This window comes from Crocodylus siamensis, chromosome 4 (assembly GCF_052110815.1).
Source record: "Crocodylus siamensis isolate JL-2025a chromosome 4, ASM5211081v1, whole genome shotgun sequence".
In the NCBI taxonomy this organism is placed as follows: domain Eukaryota; kingdom Metazoa; phylum Chordata; order Crocodylia; family Crocodylidae; genus Crocodylus; species Crocodylus siamensis.
In genome coordinates, this window is record NC_143398.1 from 185574078 (window position 1) to 185591342 (window position 17265).

Below are 17265 nucleotides of genomic sequence, written 5' to 3' on the forward strand. Positions count from 1 at the left end.
CATTTAGATTATTTTAATGCATTATAAAAAAGTTAAACTAATTATCTGAGTGTTCCTATGCATATCTCAGCAAAGATATCATTTTCAACCATCCATTAATTAGCACTTTTATTATCTTTTTAAATGAACAAAACTTTTATTTAGTAGAACATTTTAAAACAGTTCCATATAGGGGAGAAGTCTGTTGTCAGCAGTGTATAGTTGTAATCCAGCAATATGTTCTGAAGAAAAAATGTTTTCGCTCGGTCTGAGCCTTCAAGAGGCCGAGAAGCGATTACTACAGCACATTCAGACTTCAAACATACTAAAGAAAAAGTCAGAACAAATCCAGGTAATTTAGTAAATTTAACTATGTCTAATTTCTACCTTGAGCTAGTTTTCTTTTAATACAGACACTAAAGTCTTTGATTCATTTGTTTGCCTTTAACCTCTGTCTCAAGAAAAAGGTCCAATAGCTGGAGCTATGCTTGGGTCCTGATCCAGAGGCCATTTAAGTTGATTTAAAAATGCTCGTTGATTTTACTAGGCTTTGGTCAGGATCTAATTGCATTAAACAAGCCAACATGAGATTACCTTGGGTGGAGTGCACATAGAACCAACCTGAGCAGTGGAGGTTTTACTTACCAGTGTGTTTATCATTCTTTAATCAACCACCTTCCAACCGAAAGCGTGTATTGCTAGTCTGCATAGTGAACATCTAAATTTTGGGTAAAATAGTATAATTAATATTATACAGAAAAAGAAGAAAGTTGTGAAAACAAAATATGACATTTTCTGTTGTTTAAGAAATCCCAACAAGTTTTACTCTCTCCCTTTCACTTTTCATAAATATTAAGTTTTCATTTTTATAAATTATCTATTATCAATTGTAATCTTTTCTATTGTGGAGACGTACGATTCATAGGTTTCAGCCAGAAGTAAGTCTTGCAATGTTGCAAACACCTTTGAAGCATTTCAGAGGGCCAGCTCTACAAACATACATGCCCTTGGAAACATTCCACTTCACTTTTTGTTATATGTTATATGCACAGGAACAGAGGACTCATAGGGCCTCTAGGGTATTTATACACATACCTTTTAGTTCTTGGATACGCCAGAGATCTGCTGCTTTGGAACAGACTTGATTAATTGAGTCTGCTCTGCACGGAAGCTGATGTCCACCATGGTGTGCCTCGTATAAGTGGCGGAATGTGCATCAGCATGAAGAAAACAGCAGTGGTGTGCTTTTGAACTAAAGTACATCTGCAGTGTTTTAGTTTAAAAACGCGCTGCTGCCATTTTCTCCAAGCTGACACGCATTTTGCTGCTTATACAACTGCAAGTATTGCAGTGCCAGGCACTTTTCAAAACACCTGGCAGTCCAGCACTTGTACATGTAAAAATGTCCCATCCCACAGTGCTATATTCTTCCCCTATTTATAAAATATTAATTAAACCTGGTCGAGGAACTTTTCTGAAAGATTGAAAAGGGTAGGTTAAATCCTGGAACTGTAGCACTGTTCCAGTAACCTGTAAGGCACTGAGCAGATGTCAGAGTATTTCAAGCACTTGCTCCTTCTTTGTTGATTTTAGCCACCACCGGTAACAGGCAAACAGAATCTGACTTCTGCATAATGGTTTACCAGTCAGGAAATAAGGGCTACTGAAGGAGGAAAATGAAAAAAGGAAAGCTAAACTACAATGTAGGAAAGGCCACATGCTGCAGGAAGTGCTATTGATAGTACCCTTTCCTCTAAACTACTAACAACCTGGTATCCTAGCCTACTATATAAGTGGGCACACCCCTTGAAGGTTTAATATCTTTTAAATAAGACATAAAATTAAACTCCCATTACTAGTTGTGGTTACAGAAAAGGAGAAAATTGCATATTGGACACATCTGAACCTAGATAGCTGCATGTTCCCTGTATAAAAAAAAATCTTCTCCTAAATAATGTAATTGTCTCCTGCCCTAAATTGTTGGGCATTATGGGTGCATCTACATATTCATTAATGAGCTTTAGGGTAATGCACATTAAAAAATGTGCATGGGCATTTGTACACCTGCACGCGCTGCAGCAGCGGGTGCTTTGAAAAGCGCCTGGCACTGCAGCTCATGCAATTGTATAAGTGGCAAATGCGCGTCAGTGCTGAGAAAATGTCAATGGTGCACTTTTGAACTAAAACACATTGGAGGTACTTTAGTTCAAAAGCTCACTGCCACCATTTCCTGTGCACTAACGTGCATTTTGCCACTTATACAACTGCATGCACTGCAGCACAGTGCACATCAGCTCAGATCTCTGACACGTCCCTGCACAAAAATGTATGTGTGTAAATGCCCCATGCACCTATTTTAACATGCATTGGAAGAGCAGGTGGGGGATGGGGGCTCGAGGCAGAGCCCCCCCCCACACAGCATGGGGTACTGGGTATTGCCCCCCGCCTGGCAGCAGCTGGTGATTGCAGGGCTTTTTTTTTTTTTTTTTTTTTTTTTTTTAATTTTTTTTTTTTTTTAAAAAGACCCAGGATGCTGGGACCGGATGGGGCAGCCATTGGTGGAACTGGGAGACCAAGTGGGGGATGGGGCCTGTTTGATTCAGAGATTCAGCTGATTTGGCAGCATCTGAATCTCCAAATCAGATTCGGCCGAATCAATTCGGTTACAGTGATTCAAATTGCCGAATCAAGTCACCACCCCCCAAATTGGCCAATTCTGAAGCAAATGCTAGCTACTCCGCGCAGGCCTAATAGGCCAATGCTCATTAAACCGTACGTGTATATGCACCCTTAGTGTGTTTAGAGTGATGTAGCTATGAGGGTCCAGGAATGATGCAAGAGGCAAGGGTTTCTTTAGGTGGTATCTTTTATTAGACCAACTGCCACATTGGGATATCACTCAAAGAAATCCTTGCCTCTAATAACTGTTGCATTGTAATGGTTAAGGATGGGAAGCAGGTATAACATATCCATTGATAAAATATCTTTTTTTATGTAAGCAGAATCTAATTAGGATGAAGTGATTATCAGATTTGTTTTTAAAACATTCTGTGTTTCAGAATCAATGACATTCTGAAAAGAAGAATGTATTGTATTATGGGTCTGAGTAGTAAAATATTTTTGCCTACTCCTGTTTCCAGGCTTTGAAATCAGCATTGGCGGGGTGGGGAATAGAGGAAATTCCTGCGTAGTCTACCAGTTGTAGAATTATGCCATCATTTGTGTTAGTAGATTATCCTAAGAATTTAGTAGATTATCCTAAGAATGCAAGTTAAAAGTCTGAATACAGAAAAGCATTTTATGCAGGCTAACAGCTGTTCTCCTCCCAGACTTTGCACTCTGACCCCAGAACCCTGATGGAATATTAACAAGTTTCAGAAACTGCATCCAATAGACCACTTTGTGAAAAGCCTTCACAGTTAGCATTTTTATCTTCTTCAAACTAACAACAATCTGAGAAGTGTTTAATAGAGTACTAGAAGTTCTGTCAAATGCATTGCAATACCCATAAACAAAGTTGCCATGTGTAAAATAATTCCTAATGAAATTTTAAATGTTAATAGCAAAATTTGTTCCCTATTATTAATTGTAATCCTCTTATTACATGTTTTCTATTTTCTTCTTTTACTCCACTTCAAATTAATCACACAATATTTTTTCTCTCCATTATCCTGGATCCTCTAGCATCCTATCTCAACCATCAGCATACTGTTGCATGTCTTTGTAGAGGTATGACTTTTCAAACCTGACATTAAAGGCCTGATCCTCTCCCAGGTGAATGGGATCATGATTGCTTGCATGTTAAATGTAATCTGTCACATGTTAAATGTTTACTCTTTGCTGTTTCATGTGATTCTGATCAGAGTCAGCATGTCAGACACACTAAATTGTACAACAAAATGATGGAAATGTTTACAGCTTTTCTATTTTACAGTGGCTCTTTTTGCTTTACTAGATAAAATCTGTAAGGGCAGAATAGTAGTAGTTTATGGATTACTGTTTAAATCAGGTATAGGCAATGAACGGCAGTCTAATGAGCCTGCTGTTTCTTCTAACTCCCCATTTCATGGGGTAAGTTACACAGCAGGCAGGAAACATTTCCTTAAAAATAGTGGTCCTTGCTATTACAAAATACAAAAGAGCATGGACACCACTGCTGAAAATGAACTATGCATTTGTGCAGTGGTATTTGAAAAACTATGATAGTTCTGTGTAGGGCTTACCACACAGAACTAGTTACTTACGTTCCTGTTACTACTGGCTAAAATCAGTCCTGTTGTTTCATGGGATGTAACTGAGAGAAGCATGAGAAAACGAATACATGGTGAGACTTTTTATAATATTCCAGATAGATACTGAACTGGGCAGTTTGTCCTATTAGCAAGAGTTTAAATCAGGGGTGGGCAAAATGTGGCCTGTGGGCTGTATCTGGCCTGCCAAGCCATTCTATCCAGCCTGTGGGGCCCCTAAAAAAATTAGAAAATTAATATTAATCTGCCCTGGGCTGCCTGTCATGTGGCCCTCAATGGCTTGCCAAAACTCAGTAAGCAGCGCCTCTGCCCGAAATAATTGCCCGCCCCCTGGTTTAAATGGTCTGTTGAGATTTGCTAAAGGCGAGAAAAAATATAGTTGAGATTTGTGATACTTTTCAGTATGACATAAAAGGCGTTAACAGTTTGTGACCTCTTTATTAAAAAAAAAAAATTCTATTACAAAAACCCTGAAATACAAGAAGGCATTTTCCAGACAGAAAGTCTGGGATAAAATATAGAGATGAAAGTATAAAGATGAGATTTAGTCTCTCTCTTCTTTCTGGTTAAAATTTTTGGCAAAATTTTTCTCTTAATATCTAGTGTTATCATAGGTACAGGTGTCCTCTAGAAAGTTCTCAGCCTCTAGAATTATAGTTCTCCCTCAGCATCCTAATATTATAAAAGCCTAAGTCTGTCTGCCTGTCCATAATGCTTTATTTGTGTTCTGACTGGCTAACAAACAGCCAATCAGAGCATGAAGAAGCACTTGGACAGGTGGCAGCCTGCCGCCATAATGGTGGGAACATGGGGGATGGAGCGGGGGAGGGGGGAAAGGCCAGCAGCGCTGGCCTTTCCCCCCTCCCCCACTGCCCTGCTCCCTGCAGGTGGTGCCAGAAGGCAGGCATCTGAATGTCAGCCAACATGGCTTTGTGACTGGCAGGTCTTGCCTGACCAGCCTTATCTCCTTCTATGACCAGGGCACATGTGCCCTGGACAAGGGAGATGACATGGATGTCATATCTGGATTTCAAGAAAGGCTTTGACTTAATTCCCCATGATGTCCTCATGGTTAAGCTGGGGAACTGTGGCCTTGATCATCATACAGTCTGATGGCTAGGGAACTGGCTATAGGGTTGGACCCAAAGAGTACTAGTTGACGGGAGCGAGTCAACATGGCGTAGGGTGACCAGTGGAGTCCCTCAGGGCTCAGTACTTGGTCCAGTACTCTCTAACATTTTCATTAACAATCTGGATTCAGGAGTCAGGTGCTAACTGGCCAAGTTTGCGGGTTATATCAGCTATGGGATAGGGTGGTCATACTGCAGGACAAGCTGGAGATACAGGCCAATTTGGACATGCTCTTAAGGTGGGCAAACCAAAACTTGATGGGCTTCAATGTAGAGAAATGTAAGGTGCAGCACCTCAGTAGGAAGAACTCTCAGCATACTTACAGGCTTGGCAGTGCTGCGCTTGCTACCACCACGACCTAAAGGGACTTGGGGGTCTTGATCGACCACAAGGTGAATATGAGCCACCAACGCGATGCTGTGGCAAACTGGTGTGCATCCACCAGTGCGTCTCAAGCAAAACCATGGAAGTCATCCTCCCACTTTACTTGGCCCTAGCAAGGCTGCAGCTGGAGTACTACATCCAGTATTGGGCCTCCCACTTCAGGAAGGATGTGGAGAAGCTTGAGAGAGCCATTCATATGATCCAAGGCCTGGAGAGAAGGCCATACAAGGAGAGGCTGAGGGACTTGGGACTCTTCAATCTGAAGAAGAGAAGGCTCAAGAGGGACTTGGTGACAGCCTACAATTATATAACAGGGATGCATCAGGACCTGGGAGAACAGCTGTTCACCAGAGCTCCCCAAGGAATAACAAGGTCTAATGACCATAAACTCCAGGAAGGCCAATTTAGAATAGACAGAAGAAAAAAGTTCTTTATGGTGCAAGTGTCCAGGGTATGGAACAGCCAGCCTCCCTCCAGAGGTAATGCAAGCACCTACTCGGGACTCTTTAAAAAAACACGTGGATGTATTTCTTGCTGGGGTCACTTGATTCCCAGCTGACTTCCTGCCTATGACGGCAGGGCTGAACTCGATCTGATGAGGTCCCTTCCAGCCCCTAATATCGATGAAATCTATGGAATGGAGGTGGGAGCAAGGCCACCGGAGCTGGCCTCGCACCCCCCACCCCTTTGCTCCTTGGAGGTAACGGCAGCGGGGGCTGTGCGGGAGGGGAGAACGGGGTTGGGATGCCACGGGGGGGGGCAAGGCCACCAGCGCTGACCTCAGCCTGCCCCTCCTCCCTTCAATTGAGCTGGCCGTGGCAGCGGGGAACGGAGGAGTGGGCCTGCGTGACTCCTGCCCCCTCCCCCTGTTTCCACGATGGAGAACAGGGGAGTGGTCCCAGATTCCAAGTGGAAGCAGGGGAGCGGGCCCACCACAGTGGGGGAGGCAAAGCAGGCCTGGGCTGATGCAGCGGCAGGGTGGCAGTGAGGGGAGGTGGGGGAGGAGCGGGCCCTGGCCTGGGTCTGATGTGGGGAGTGTGAGGGGGGATCGGGCTCGAGGAGGGGTGGAGAAGCCAGCCTGCCATGGTGGTGGAGGGGGAGCAGCAGACCCAACCCAATGTGGGAGCAGCGGGGGGCAGGGGAGGAGTGGGCCTGGGCCTGACACGGTGGGGCAGGAGACCTGAGCCCAAGCCAGGGGAGAAGTGGGCCTGCTGCAGCGGTGAAGAAGAGCACCAGGTCCAGCCCGACATGGCCCAATGCGGCAGCAGCTGGGGGAAGGGAGGAGCAAGCCTCCTCCCCCACTTGGGTCCGGGTCTGTTCCTCTCCCACATTCCCCCCCATCGGCTTCAAGCCCGCTCCTCCCTCTCCCCTGCCGCCACCAGGTTGGCCACTCCCACTGCTCCCCCCCCCCCCCCCCCCCCCCCCCCCCCCCACAGCAGGCTGGCTTCTCCCCAGCATTGGCCTTGGGCCCAGTTCTCCCCTCCCCCCACCGCTGCAGTGGTAGGGGGGGGAGTGGGCCCAGCCAGCAGGGAGGGGCACGGGTTCTGTCCCTGCCTACTCCCTCACCCCGCCCCCTGTCATTCTTGATGGGCAATTGGTTTTAAAGAATTTTCTCTTTAACAGACTGCCTGGACAATGTGAGTGTTCCTGTTGAAAACAAAAAGACCAACATTCTTAAACACTTGATAATTCCTAGGAAGTATGAATGATGCTTACCTCCTAAAGATACACCGTTATGTTCAGAAATACAAGCACCTGGAATTTAATACAAGTAGGCAAGACTGTAAGGTCTTGTATGTTAAATACTTTAAATGCCTTGCATGGCAATGTCACCAAGATGCACAATATTCAAGCATGAAAAGCAGACGCTTCAAAATCAGGGCTGGTGGCAACCCTAGCTGGTTAAAAGTGAGATAATTGTTTTAAAAGGACTGATTTAACAATCATGTATAATAAAGAGAACAAATTTTATTGCCCACACACCATGAACAGACAGACAAATTGCCAGTACAGTTGACAAAAGAGTCTCTGTTGTTCTTCACCTCTTCAGCTGCTTTCTCTCCCAAAAGGCACAGGAAAAATATCTCCCTTGCAATGTTTTCAGTAGCCTTACTTTGCAATGACCTTTATTTCCCCTCACTGATGATTTCAGGACAGACTGTCTGCATAAGAAAACAAACAAGAAAATACAGTGCAAAATATTGAATTCACTGTAATTAGTGTATTATCACTAATTACTTAAGCTCTCATAATACATCAGCCCATGAAGAGAAGAGGGGATGTGAGTATGAGAGGAAAGCTGTGAAATAGCTTGTTTTATGCATTTTCCTTTTTCTAATTTAAATTCTGTGGAAATACCACTATCATTCAGTTCTATTGTGAATTAAGCCCATGGTCATTTTGTCGTGTGCAGCATTTTAATAAGGTTAGACTTGAAAAATTGTTAGTTTGCTTACTCTCTATGCAGCATTCAGCATCCCCTCTCTTCTTGATTTGAGTTTAAACATTTTAAAATCTAACATTGTTTTCTATTCCTGTATAAAAGGGTATATACCCAACATGAAGCAAAAGAGAGCTTTCTCCAGGCTAGAGAAACTGTTCATCCTGCTAATTAGAGAGGATTACTACCTCTGTCATCAGAGAGGGGTAGTTAACTGGCATTCATTGTTAATAGGCATGTAAGCAGGAGGGGAAAGGACTCTGAGAAAAAAGGAAGAGGTATTATTTCCCTGCCATAGGAAAGTAATAGAGCCAGGAAGCTCCCAAACCAATTTACATGAAAAACTTTGTCAGACACATGGGCTGCTATTTTCACTGCTTCTCTTCATGTAAGCAGATAATGAATCTGAGCAACTCCCAGACCAGTTATACAAAGAGGCGACGTTAGCATAGAAACTGCTAGCCTTGTCTCTTCCAGGGAGTTATGGCTCCCCCACAAGACTCCAGGCTGGGACTAGTATTTTTCCCCATCCAAGGAAGATTTGCAGTGGCAAAGTAGCCACTACTGAGTTGGACTGGTGGTCAGGAGAGACTTTAAGGATCCAGTCATAGCCTAAATATCTTTGCTTAGGTTGAATTTGTAGCAACAATATTTTAAATTTCTTTATCAGCACCTGTGTATCTGGTCCTTCTATGAAACTTGCGTCTATAGCTGTTAGCCTCGAGTTTCCAATAAGAATGTGAGTTGCCCAGATTGAAACGTATAAATACACCCAATTCTAACATTTTTCCAGAAATATCATACATAATAGAATGATTTTATTCTCATTTAGGAAATGGCAAACTTAAAGCAGTTTGAAATGGCCCGTATTATTTGCCAGTGGCTATTTTAAATAAGGCTGTAATTCTTTCCTCCTATTTTACTACTTACTCCAGAGGTGTAACTGAGCTTCAGTGCCCTGGTTGGCGGGCATGCACAGGGTTCAGGAATTGTGCTGCCAGTGGCATGCTAGGAGCATGCCAGCAGCTGGGCTGGCAGCTCAGCTGCTGCCATTCTTGTGTTCCCCCAGCATCAGTGCCCAGGGCCATGGCCCTGGGTAGCCTCCTTCTTCTTTGTTACATTATCAACTCATCCTCCCACTTTTGCATTAGCAATTGCATTCAACCCCCAAATATTTCAATACACTTTCTTTATGCAGTAATTATTTTGATCCTGCAAAATATATGTAGTATTATGCTTTGTAACTGATGATTTTAAAAATACTAGAGTCATCTGAATCCTTACGTCCTAAGACTATGATTTTGCAATTGGATTCTTTTGTATGACTGAAGCCTTACTTTGAACTGTTTATCTAAATTAAGTGTCATAATCTGCCATTTGAATACAAAATTAAGTTGGCAATAATTGGGCTATGCATTTTTCAAGTGGTTGCCACCCCACCAATGCAAGAGCATATAACTTTTGAGGCAATATCAGTCATATTTAATTTTTAAAAATAGCCTTCCTGTACTTTCCCACATTATCATGTTTTTCACACTGCCCAATTTTTTGCAAAAAAAGCCAAGAATTTTATTCAGTTCACTGTAGTTCTCAAAAGGTGTACAAGCAAAAAATATATTTGGGCATTTTTTCTGACTCTTTATTTGTGCATTGTTTCTGTTTCTCTTATTTTCCTCCTTTCTTTTGTAGCTTATTTCCTTCCTCTTCCTCTTCCTTTTTTCTCCCTATGTAAAGGTCTCCCTCCAAGGCATTTCCCACATCAGAAATTAACTGTGTCATTATTTTATTGTGGCTTAATGGCAGAATCATATTTCAGTTTATATACCCACATAACAGTTCCCCAGGCATGTAACTGCCTTTTTTGGCATTTATACACAGTCTGCGATCCTACCTTATGTGCCAAGTAGACCTATTAAGCATCCACAAAGCTACTGCTTCAGTTTGCTATCCTGTTGCTGTTAGGAAATACCTCTTAGTCATCAACCAAAAATACTGTTTTCAAAGTTTTCTATTCATTGTAATGTAAACAAAGAGCCATAATGGTAATCTGAGGACTTGCTGAATCTGTGAATTTGGTCAGGAAAGGCCTATTCATAGTGGCACCAGCATTACCTAGAGGTCCTATCCATTTCTCAAAATATTAGTGGTAATTTGGCCTTAATTAAGGTTTTCTTACTGAACATGAACCAGTATAGCACTGTGTATAAAAACAAAGAGAATCACCTAACTCTCATCATGCAGATAGACTTTTCTGAACAGTATTTATGTATAATGGCAGGACAAAGAGCAGGGAAATTTTCATTTCTAGCAGTTTGGCTGCACCTGTTCTGTGATTTAATAAAGGGAACCAGACTGTGATGGTCCATCTGGCATCTTTCATCAATACTAAATGTATTTAGTAAAAAAGCACTTGAGTGACTTAGAGGTATGAGCCTATTAAGGATCGGAAGATACAGCTGGAATTAATCTTGAGATACACATTTTAAATGAATTATAGTTGAATGGTTTATCTGGACACTGTTCTGAAAACAACACAATTGTGTTTTTGTTAATATTTCATTCTGAAAAAATAAAACTACTTTTCTGTTTTAAAAAATTAAATTAGCTCAATTCTAATTGAGAAGTAGTTTTATTTTTGCCTTCAGGCTTGGAATTATGGTCATGCTAATAAGTGATTACAGAATTAGATATACAGTAATTATCTCAATAAGTAATAGGATTCTGAATTGGGTGGTCACCATGTATTTTTAGAAACTGATAGTGATGTTTTTTGTTTTCTCTTCAGAAGAACTTACTGGTTCATAATAGCAACTACATCAAAGATCTTTTCTACCTAGTAGCAATTGTTGCTCAGCCAATATCAGTCTCAGAGCAACCCCTGCCAACTGTCTGCTAAGCACTCCTGAAAATTTCAAAAGGACTCAATTTTCTGAACTATTCTAAATGAAACTCAGATCATGATGATGGCTTATTTGGAGAATATCACAGGGATAAAAAACAAATGACAAAATCTGAATATTCAATAAAGTATAAAGGTTAATGACAACTAAGTTCCCTCCAAAGAAAAAGTAAAGGTTTTCACAATCTCACACACAAAATGTGTTTAGGTTGATATAAATGTATGTGTCTATTTTGCAAAAACTGCTTTAATGGAATGTTAGGGTTGATAAGTCAAGAGCGCAAACAATAAGAAATGCCAGAATTAAGATGGCCCATGTTTGTACAGACTTCTGCCTCCTAAGCCAATTGAATAGCTGGCAGAATTATTAGCCTGTTCTATGTAGATCAGCCACTAGAGGGTAATGAACCAAATATTTTGTTAGTGGGTTTAATAGTAATATCCTGAACAGCACAAGAGTGTAAAATCAGGAATTCTGAGTTTAATTCCAAGGTCTAGGGGGGCAAGTGCTTGCTTATTTGCAGACTCTGTCCCTGTTCCTACTTGCTCTCTTTTCCTATTTCCTCCTCTCTACCGTGACTAACCACTCTGCTCCATTAGATGTCTGCATTCTTTCAAATCAAGTAGCTTCCTTGTCACTGCCAAATTGCCAAGAGAGGAAATATTTATATCATAAAACAGAGCATCTTCTTACTATCAGTTCTGGTAACAGATATCCTTAGCAGCCACAAGGAGTAAAGTAAGGAAACTCCTACTTTACCCCTGCATTCAGTTGTCCTCTGCAGATGGCTGATGCTTATCACAGCTGATGCATAGAAGCTGTACAGAATGGAGTGTGATGCTGACAGACTCTAATAGTCTCCGCTGAACATGTGGGAACTGTAACTTTCAGGAGATCTTGGGATTTCATGGAGGCAATTAAGGGCGCAGACAGAAGTTACATTTATCGTGCGAAAGCACTCTATAGCCATACCCTTACATAAGAGCACAACTGCAGAGCACTTTAAAAGTCCTCAATTACATGACAAATTAACCCTTATTATATGAAGGTTCAGATGAAGATGCTCCAAAGCAGCATGCCCTTAACTTCTGCTTGATCAGATGGCTAAACTTATGCAGCGCAGCCCTGCCCCCAGTGCTGTCTGCACAATGGGAGGAGAGAGAGAAAGAAGGGGAGGAAGCTCAGTATGGGCTTTGTGCAGCCTGCGCTAGAGGGAGGATGGGTAGATTGGAAGTCCCCACCTCAGGGGGGCTCCAATCCACCTGACCCACTTCGAAGCAGGCTGAGCACACCCCAGGCAGAGCTCCCTCCTGTCCCCCTTTCCATCATGCAAATAGCACTGTAACTGGCGGTTGGGAACGGTTCAGGGGAGAGAAGCTGCAGACATGCAGCTCCTTGGCTGGATAAGCCCCAAAGCAGAGCTTGATCCCCCACCCTTCTGACCCAATAGCGAATGTCTGTTGGGTCAAGGGGGTCGGAGTAATTCACGGCACTTCCTGTGAAGTGCCACTAGTTAGACTGGGGAGCTGTGTGTCTGTAAGTGCCCTAAAAAGCATGTCTCTGACAACAGTATGCTCCTTACTTAATTTTGAATTCCTGTTCCAATATATGGTCTGAGTACAATTTCTCAGTTAAGGGACCAGGTTCCTTACAGTTAAAAAGTAGGAGCTGTGAGGGAATGGCAAATGTTCAGTACAGGCTGTAAGAATTTTTCAACATGGGCAAAACAATATCTGGTTTCCCAAGATCTGTCTCAGAAACAACTGAGTTACTTTAGCAGAAATTATCAAAAAACTTCCAGCCTGAAAGAACCAAATGAATATGATTGCTTCTAAATTGCTAAATCTTTCTCTCTTAATTTGTAGTGAAGGAAATCTGGCCACAAAACAAGTTGTTTTTCTTCAGAGACCTGTTATGTGGAATTCAACCATCCAAACACCGGAGGTGAGTAAAGGTATACAGAGTCAGTACAAGCAGATAACTGAATATAGACAGAGGTTACTGGATTCTGAGTAATTTTTTGTATCAATAGTTCTAGGTAATGAGTTGAACTGCATGCAGAAGCAAACTAGACATCAAACTCAAGAGTGATAACATGAATCTTTCTACTGTAAAACTAATGCAAGTTTCCAGAGGACTTTAGCACATAGTTCAATATCAGCTAGAGGATCTTTTTCGTGCCTGATTTACATCTTGTCTCAATGTTTTCAACAATATAGTTATTAAGCAAGAAGATTAATTGCTTGAAAATAGCAGCTTACCCATACCCCAACTAGAAGTGCACTGATACATTGATCTGATATCAGTTTGGTACCAATGTAAAGAAAACTGGCCATATCGGATATCGGCCCAATGAGGCAGATTAATTTGGTCTATAAATGCCCATGCTGCATGCAGCACAGCATTCAGGCAGTGAGGAGCACAGCCGGCAGCTGCTACGTCCAGTGTGGTAGAAGGGGAGGGGAGAAAGAACAGGCAGAGGGAGGCAGATCAATGCTCCCCATGGTGAGGCAGGGGGCAAGCACTCCCCAGGTGGGGAGGCTGGAGCTGTGGCATGTGGCAGTGGGGAGAGGAGGAGGATCCCACCACTGCTTGCACCCCAGGAAGGCAGGAAGGGAACTGTGTGCCCCCCAGATCTGCACAGGGTGGGGTGGGCTGCAGCCAGGGCTGCACAGGGCTCTTCTCAGCAGGGGTTGGGCTCAGAGTGGATGTCAGCGGCACTGTGAGGATACTGCATCCACTCCAAATTTCACCACTGCTCCCAGTGCTGCCACCACTGCCAGCCACCTAGTACAGCCCTGGCTCAACCCATGTGCCTGGAAGAGCCAGGGCAGCGCCAGGTGGCTGGTGGCGGCAGCACTGGGAGTGGAGCAGCGGCAAAGCAGCGGCAAAATTTGGGGTGGATGCAGCATCCTCCCAGCACTGCCAGTACCCGCTCCAAGCCCAGCCCCCACTATGAAAAGCCCTGTGTAGCCCCAACTGCAGCCTGCCCTGCCCTGCCCTGCGCACATCTGGGGGACAACCCCCCATGCCCTCTTAGGATGCAAGCAGCAGCAGGAACTGCCTCTCCACTACGAGCCGTGGCTCCAGCCCTCCTCCCCCACCCCACCTGGGCAGTGCCTGCCCCTGCCCCCTCCCTCACTGGGGGGGGCTGATCTGCCCCACCCATGCCCTTTCCCTCCCCACTTCCCTTCTACCACACCGGACTTACCAGCTTCACGCAGCTGTATCGGAAATCAGATCAGTATTGGCTGATATGCCTCCTTAAATATCGGCTATTGGTATTGGCCCCAAAAATCTCTATTGGTGCACCCCTACCCCAAACCACTTATTTAGGCTGAAAACATTGTTTCCAGAATTAATCAAGGCTTATAATGTAGAGCACGCATATACATTCTTTGGATGTTCCATGTGAGAAATTACAATTCTGACCTCCAGAAGAGTTGATTTTCATCCGTTGAGGATAATAGTCTCTGAATTTGTGCAAGTGATAGCATACTCTGTGGGTTAGCTGTTTGACAAAATACTGTCTGTTACCACAAACAAAAATTTGCCCAAAATAGCTTCAGCAGCTGTTGGACCTCAGCTGCTCCTTGTTCCATTTGGGTAATTCCCCTTTAGGAATAGCTGTGTGATGGCAGATTGAATATGAAACAGCTGGTGGTCACCACACTTTGTCTAGAGGCACAGTCACCTAAACATTTGTTTTTATGTGCTACATTAAACTCTGCCATCTGCATAGTGGGCCAGGTGGGTCAGAGTTAATTGATGAAATCTCCTTTGCTGAACAGCTTAGTAAATTTCCCACCTTGAATTTTCCCTTTTTTTTTTTTTCCTAGCCTTCAATAGCCAGTCAGCCTTTCCTCTATCTAGCTTTGTTTCTTCAACTGATCTCCTGTTCACAGCCTTGCATACAGATATTTCATCTGTACCTGGCCCCAATTTAGCAACTTCATAAATAATACTTTCAAAACAATTTTTTGTGATTCTCTTCTGGTTGATGGTTCCAGCCACCCAGTCATTCAAGATCATAATTTGATATCATATATGATCATTCTATAACTTTCTCTCCTCACACCCAAAAATATTGGCACATCTTCTACATCTTTCTTCACAAAATTTCTGAAATCTAATGTTCCCAGTTCCTTCATGGGTTATTCCCTGCTTAGTTCTTGTCTAAATTAGCATAGTTTCTTCTCATACCTTTTACTGCTTCTTATCCCTCTTCTTTCTGATGTATTAAACATGCACAAGTAAAATGTTATTTCTTTTTCACATCTCTAACCATATCATATTCTCCTCATCCATATGTCTGCACTCGTTACTTATTACGTTTGAAATCTTTGTCTTTGCCTTCAGGACTGTACAACAGGCTTGTCCAACATATGGCCCACGGGCCGCCATGCAGCCCGCCAAGCCATTTTATCTGGCCTGTGGCGGAGCACGCAGCCGCTGTTGAGCATGGAGCTGTGGCAGAGCCACTGCCGCCGCTGAGTGCAGAGCCGCGGCGGATCCGCCGCTGCCCAGCGCGGAGCCGTGGCGGAGCCACTGCCACAGAGTGTGGAGCCACCACCACCACCACAAAGCGTAGAGCCGCCACAGAGCCACCACCACAGCAGCAAGGCAAGGCGGGCAGGGTCAGCCCACGAGTCCCAGCCAGTAGTGAGGAGAGGGGAGTTGCTTACACCCACGGGGCCGGGCTCATCAGTGATCCGGGTCCTGCCACCACTGCCCCAAGGGCTGCGTGGCATGGGGCTGCCCCAGCTGCACCTGATTAGACGAGCTGGGGACAGCACATGCAGCTTCTTGTCTGGCTCTGCCCCTTGCCCCCAGCGCATAGCCAGGGGAGCTGCAGCATGGCCCACGCCCTGCCCACATGCGTGGTGGACAGAGGCAGGTAAGTTCCCGCATGGAGCTGGGGGTGCCTTGGGGCCAGGCCGGGGCTGCAGGGTGTGCTGGGCTAGGCGGGAGGCAGGAGGAGCCCGGCCCAGAGGTGCTCTACTTCCAGCCGCCTCCTTGGTGGTTCAGGTCCTGCTAGTGTAGCCTGCATGGCTGAGGATGGGGGTCTGCATGCTGCTGGAGCAGCCCGTGCAGTGAAGGGGTCCTAGGGGCCCACCCCCACAGTGTGCAGCCTGTGCAACACATGCTGGTGTCATCTGGGGTCCACAGCCTCACCAGATCTGAACAGCCCTGGACTAGCTTATCCTTGAGATCTCTTCCGTGTATCTGCAGTATATGCCTACAATTTCTATTTGATTAACCACAATGACCATGATCAAGTTAGTAAAGGATCTCAAGGATAAGCTAGTCCAGGGCTGTTCAGATCTGGTGAGGCTGTGGGCCCCAGATGACACCAGCATGTGTTGCACGCTGTGGGGGTGGGCCCCTAGGACCCCCTCACTGCACGGGCTGCTCCAGCAGCATGCAGACCCCCATCCTCAGCCACGCAGGCTACATTTGCAGGACATGGACCACTCCTCCCCGCCCCACAGGCCTTTCCCCCTTGCACAGCAGTGGGAGAGTGGCTGCCCAGGCCCACGCCCTATATATTAACTGCTTGCGGACCCCATGTCTGTGGGCGACATCCTGGCCTTTTGTGGGCCACATGTGGCCTGCAGGTAGTCTGCTGCTAATCTAGTCCAACCCCCTGCACAGAAAAATGATGTCCTGTTCCTAAGCCGTACCAAACATACATACTTTTTGAAAACCACAACTTCCCTAGGCACATTTCCAGACCCATTTCATTGTCACTTCCTGCAACTTCATTTGTGTCAAAGGTCACGTGCCATCACTTCCTGATGTGATACCTCTTCCTGTGAGGTCTTTGAATATGGCCCGCCAGCCCATTGGGTGATAAAAAGTTTGTGATCCGGCCCCACATTCAAAAAGGTTGGACACCCCTGCTGAACAACAATATCCTTTGCCTACATCACAAGCCATGCACCCCTTTTTGTTTGTAACTTTACAGCTTCTTTTACTTTGTCTCTGCACGTGGAATAGTTTCCTTCTCCCAATGCACTAAGCATCTTTAGTTATCCTTCAAATCCTGTGTTTACTGTATGTTCATGCCTGACTTCATAATCTTCAAGTTTTATCTTATATTACAATTTTTTAAATATGGGTTTGGAACTAACAAGATGTTAGGGCCAACAGTTAACAATCCCGACCGTGTGAGTTCTGA

The 17265-nt window shown here is 44.3% G+C and overlaps 1 protein-coding gene across 2 annotated transcripts in view; it reads left to right on the plus strand.

Annotated features, from left to right (window-relative positions):
• Positions 1 to 17265, plus strand: part of RFTN2 (raftlin family member 2) — a 64411-nt gene that overhangs the window by 38323 nt on the left and 8823 nt on the right. For both annotated transcript variants that reach the window (XM_090045172.1, XM_090045173.1), the window contains one exon: positions 12950 to 13028. In XM_090045172.1, the coding sequence (XP_089901298.1) occupies positions 12950 to 13028 (79 nt within the window). The remainder of the gene's footprint in view (positions 1 to 12949; positions 13029 to 17265) is intronic.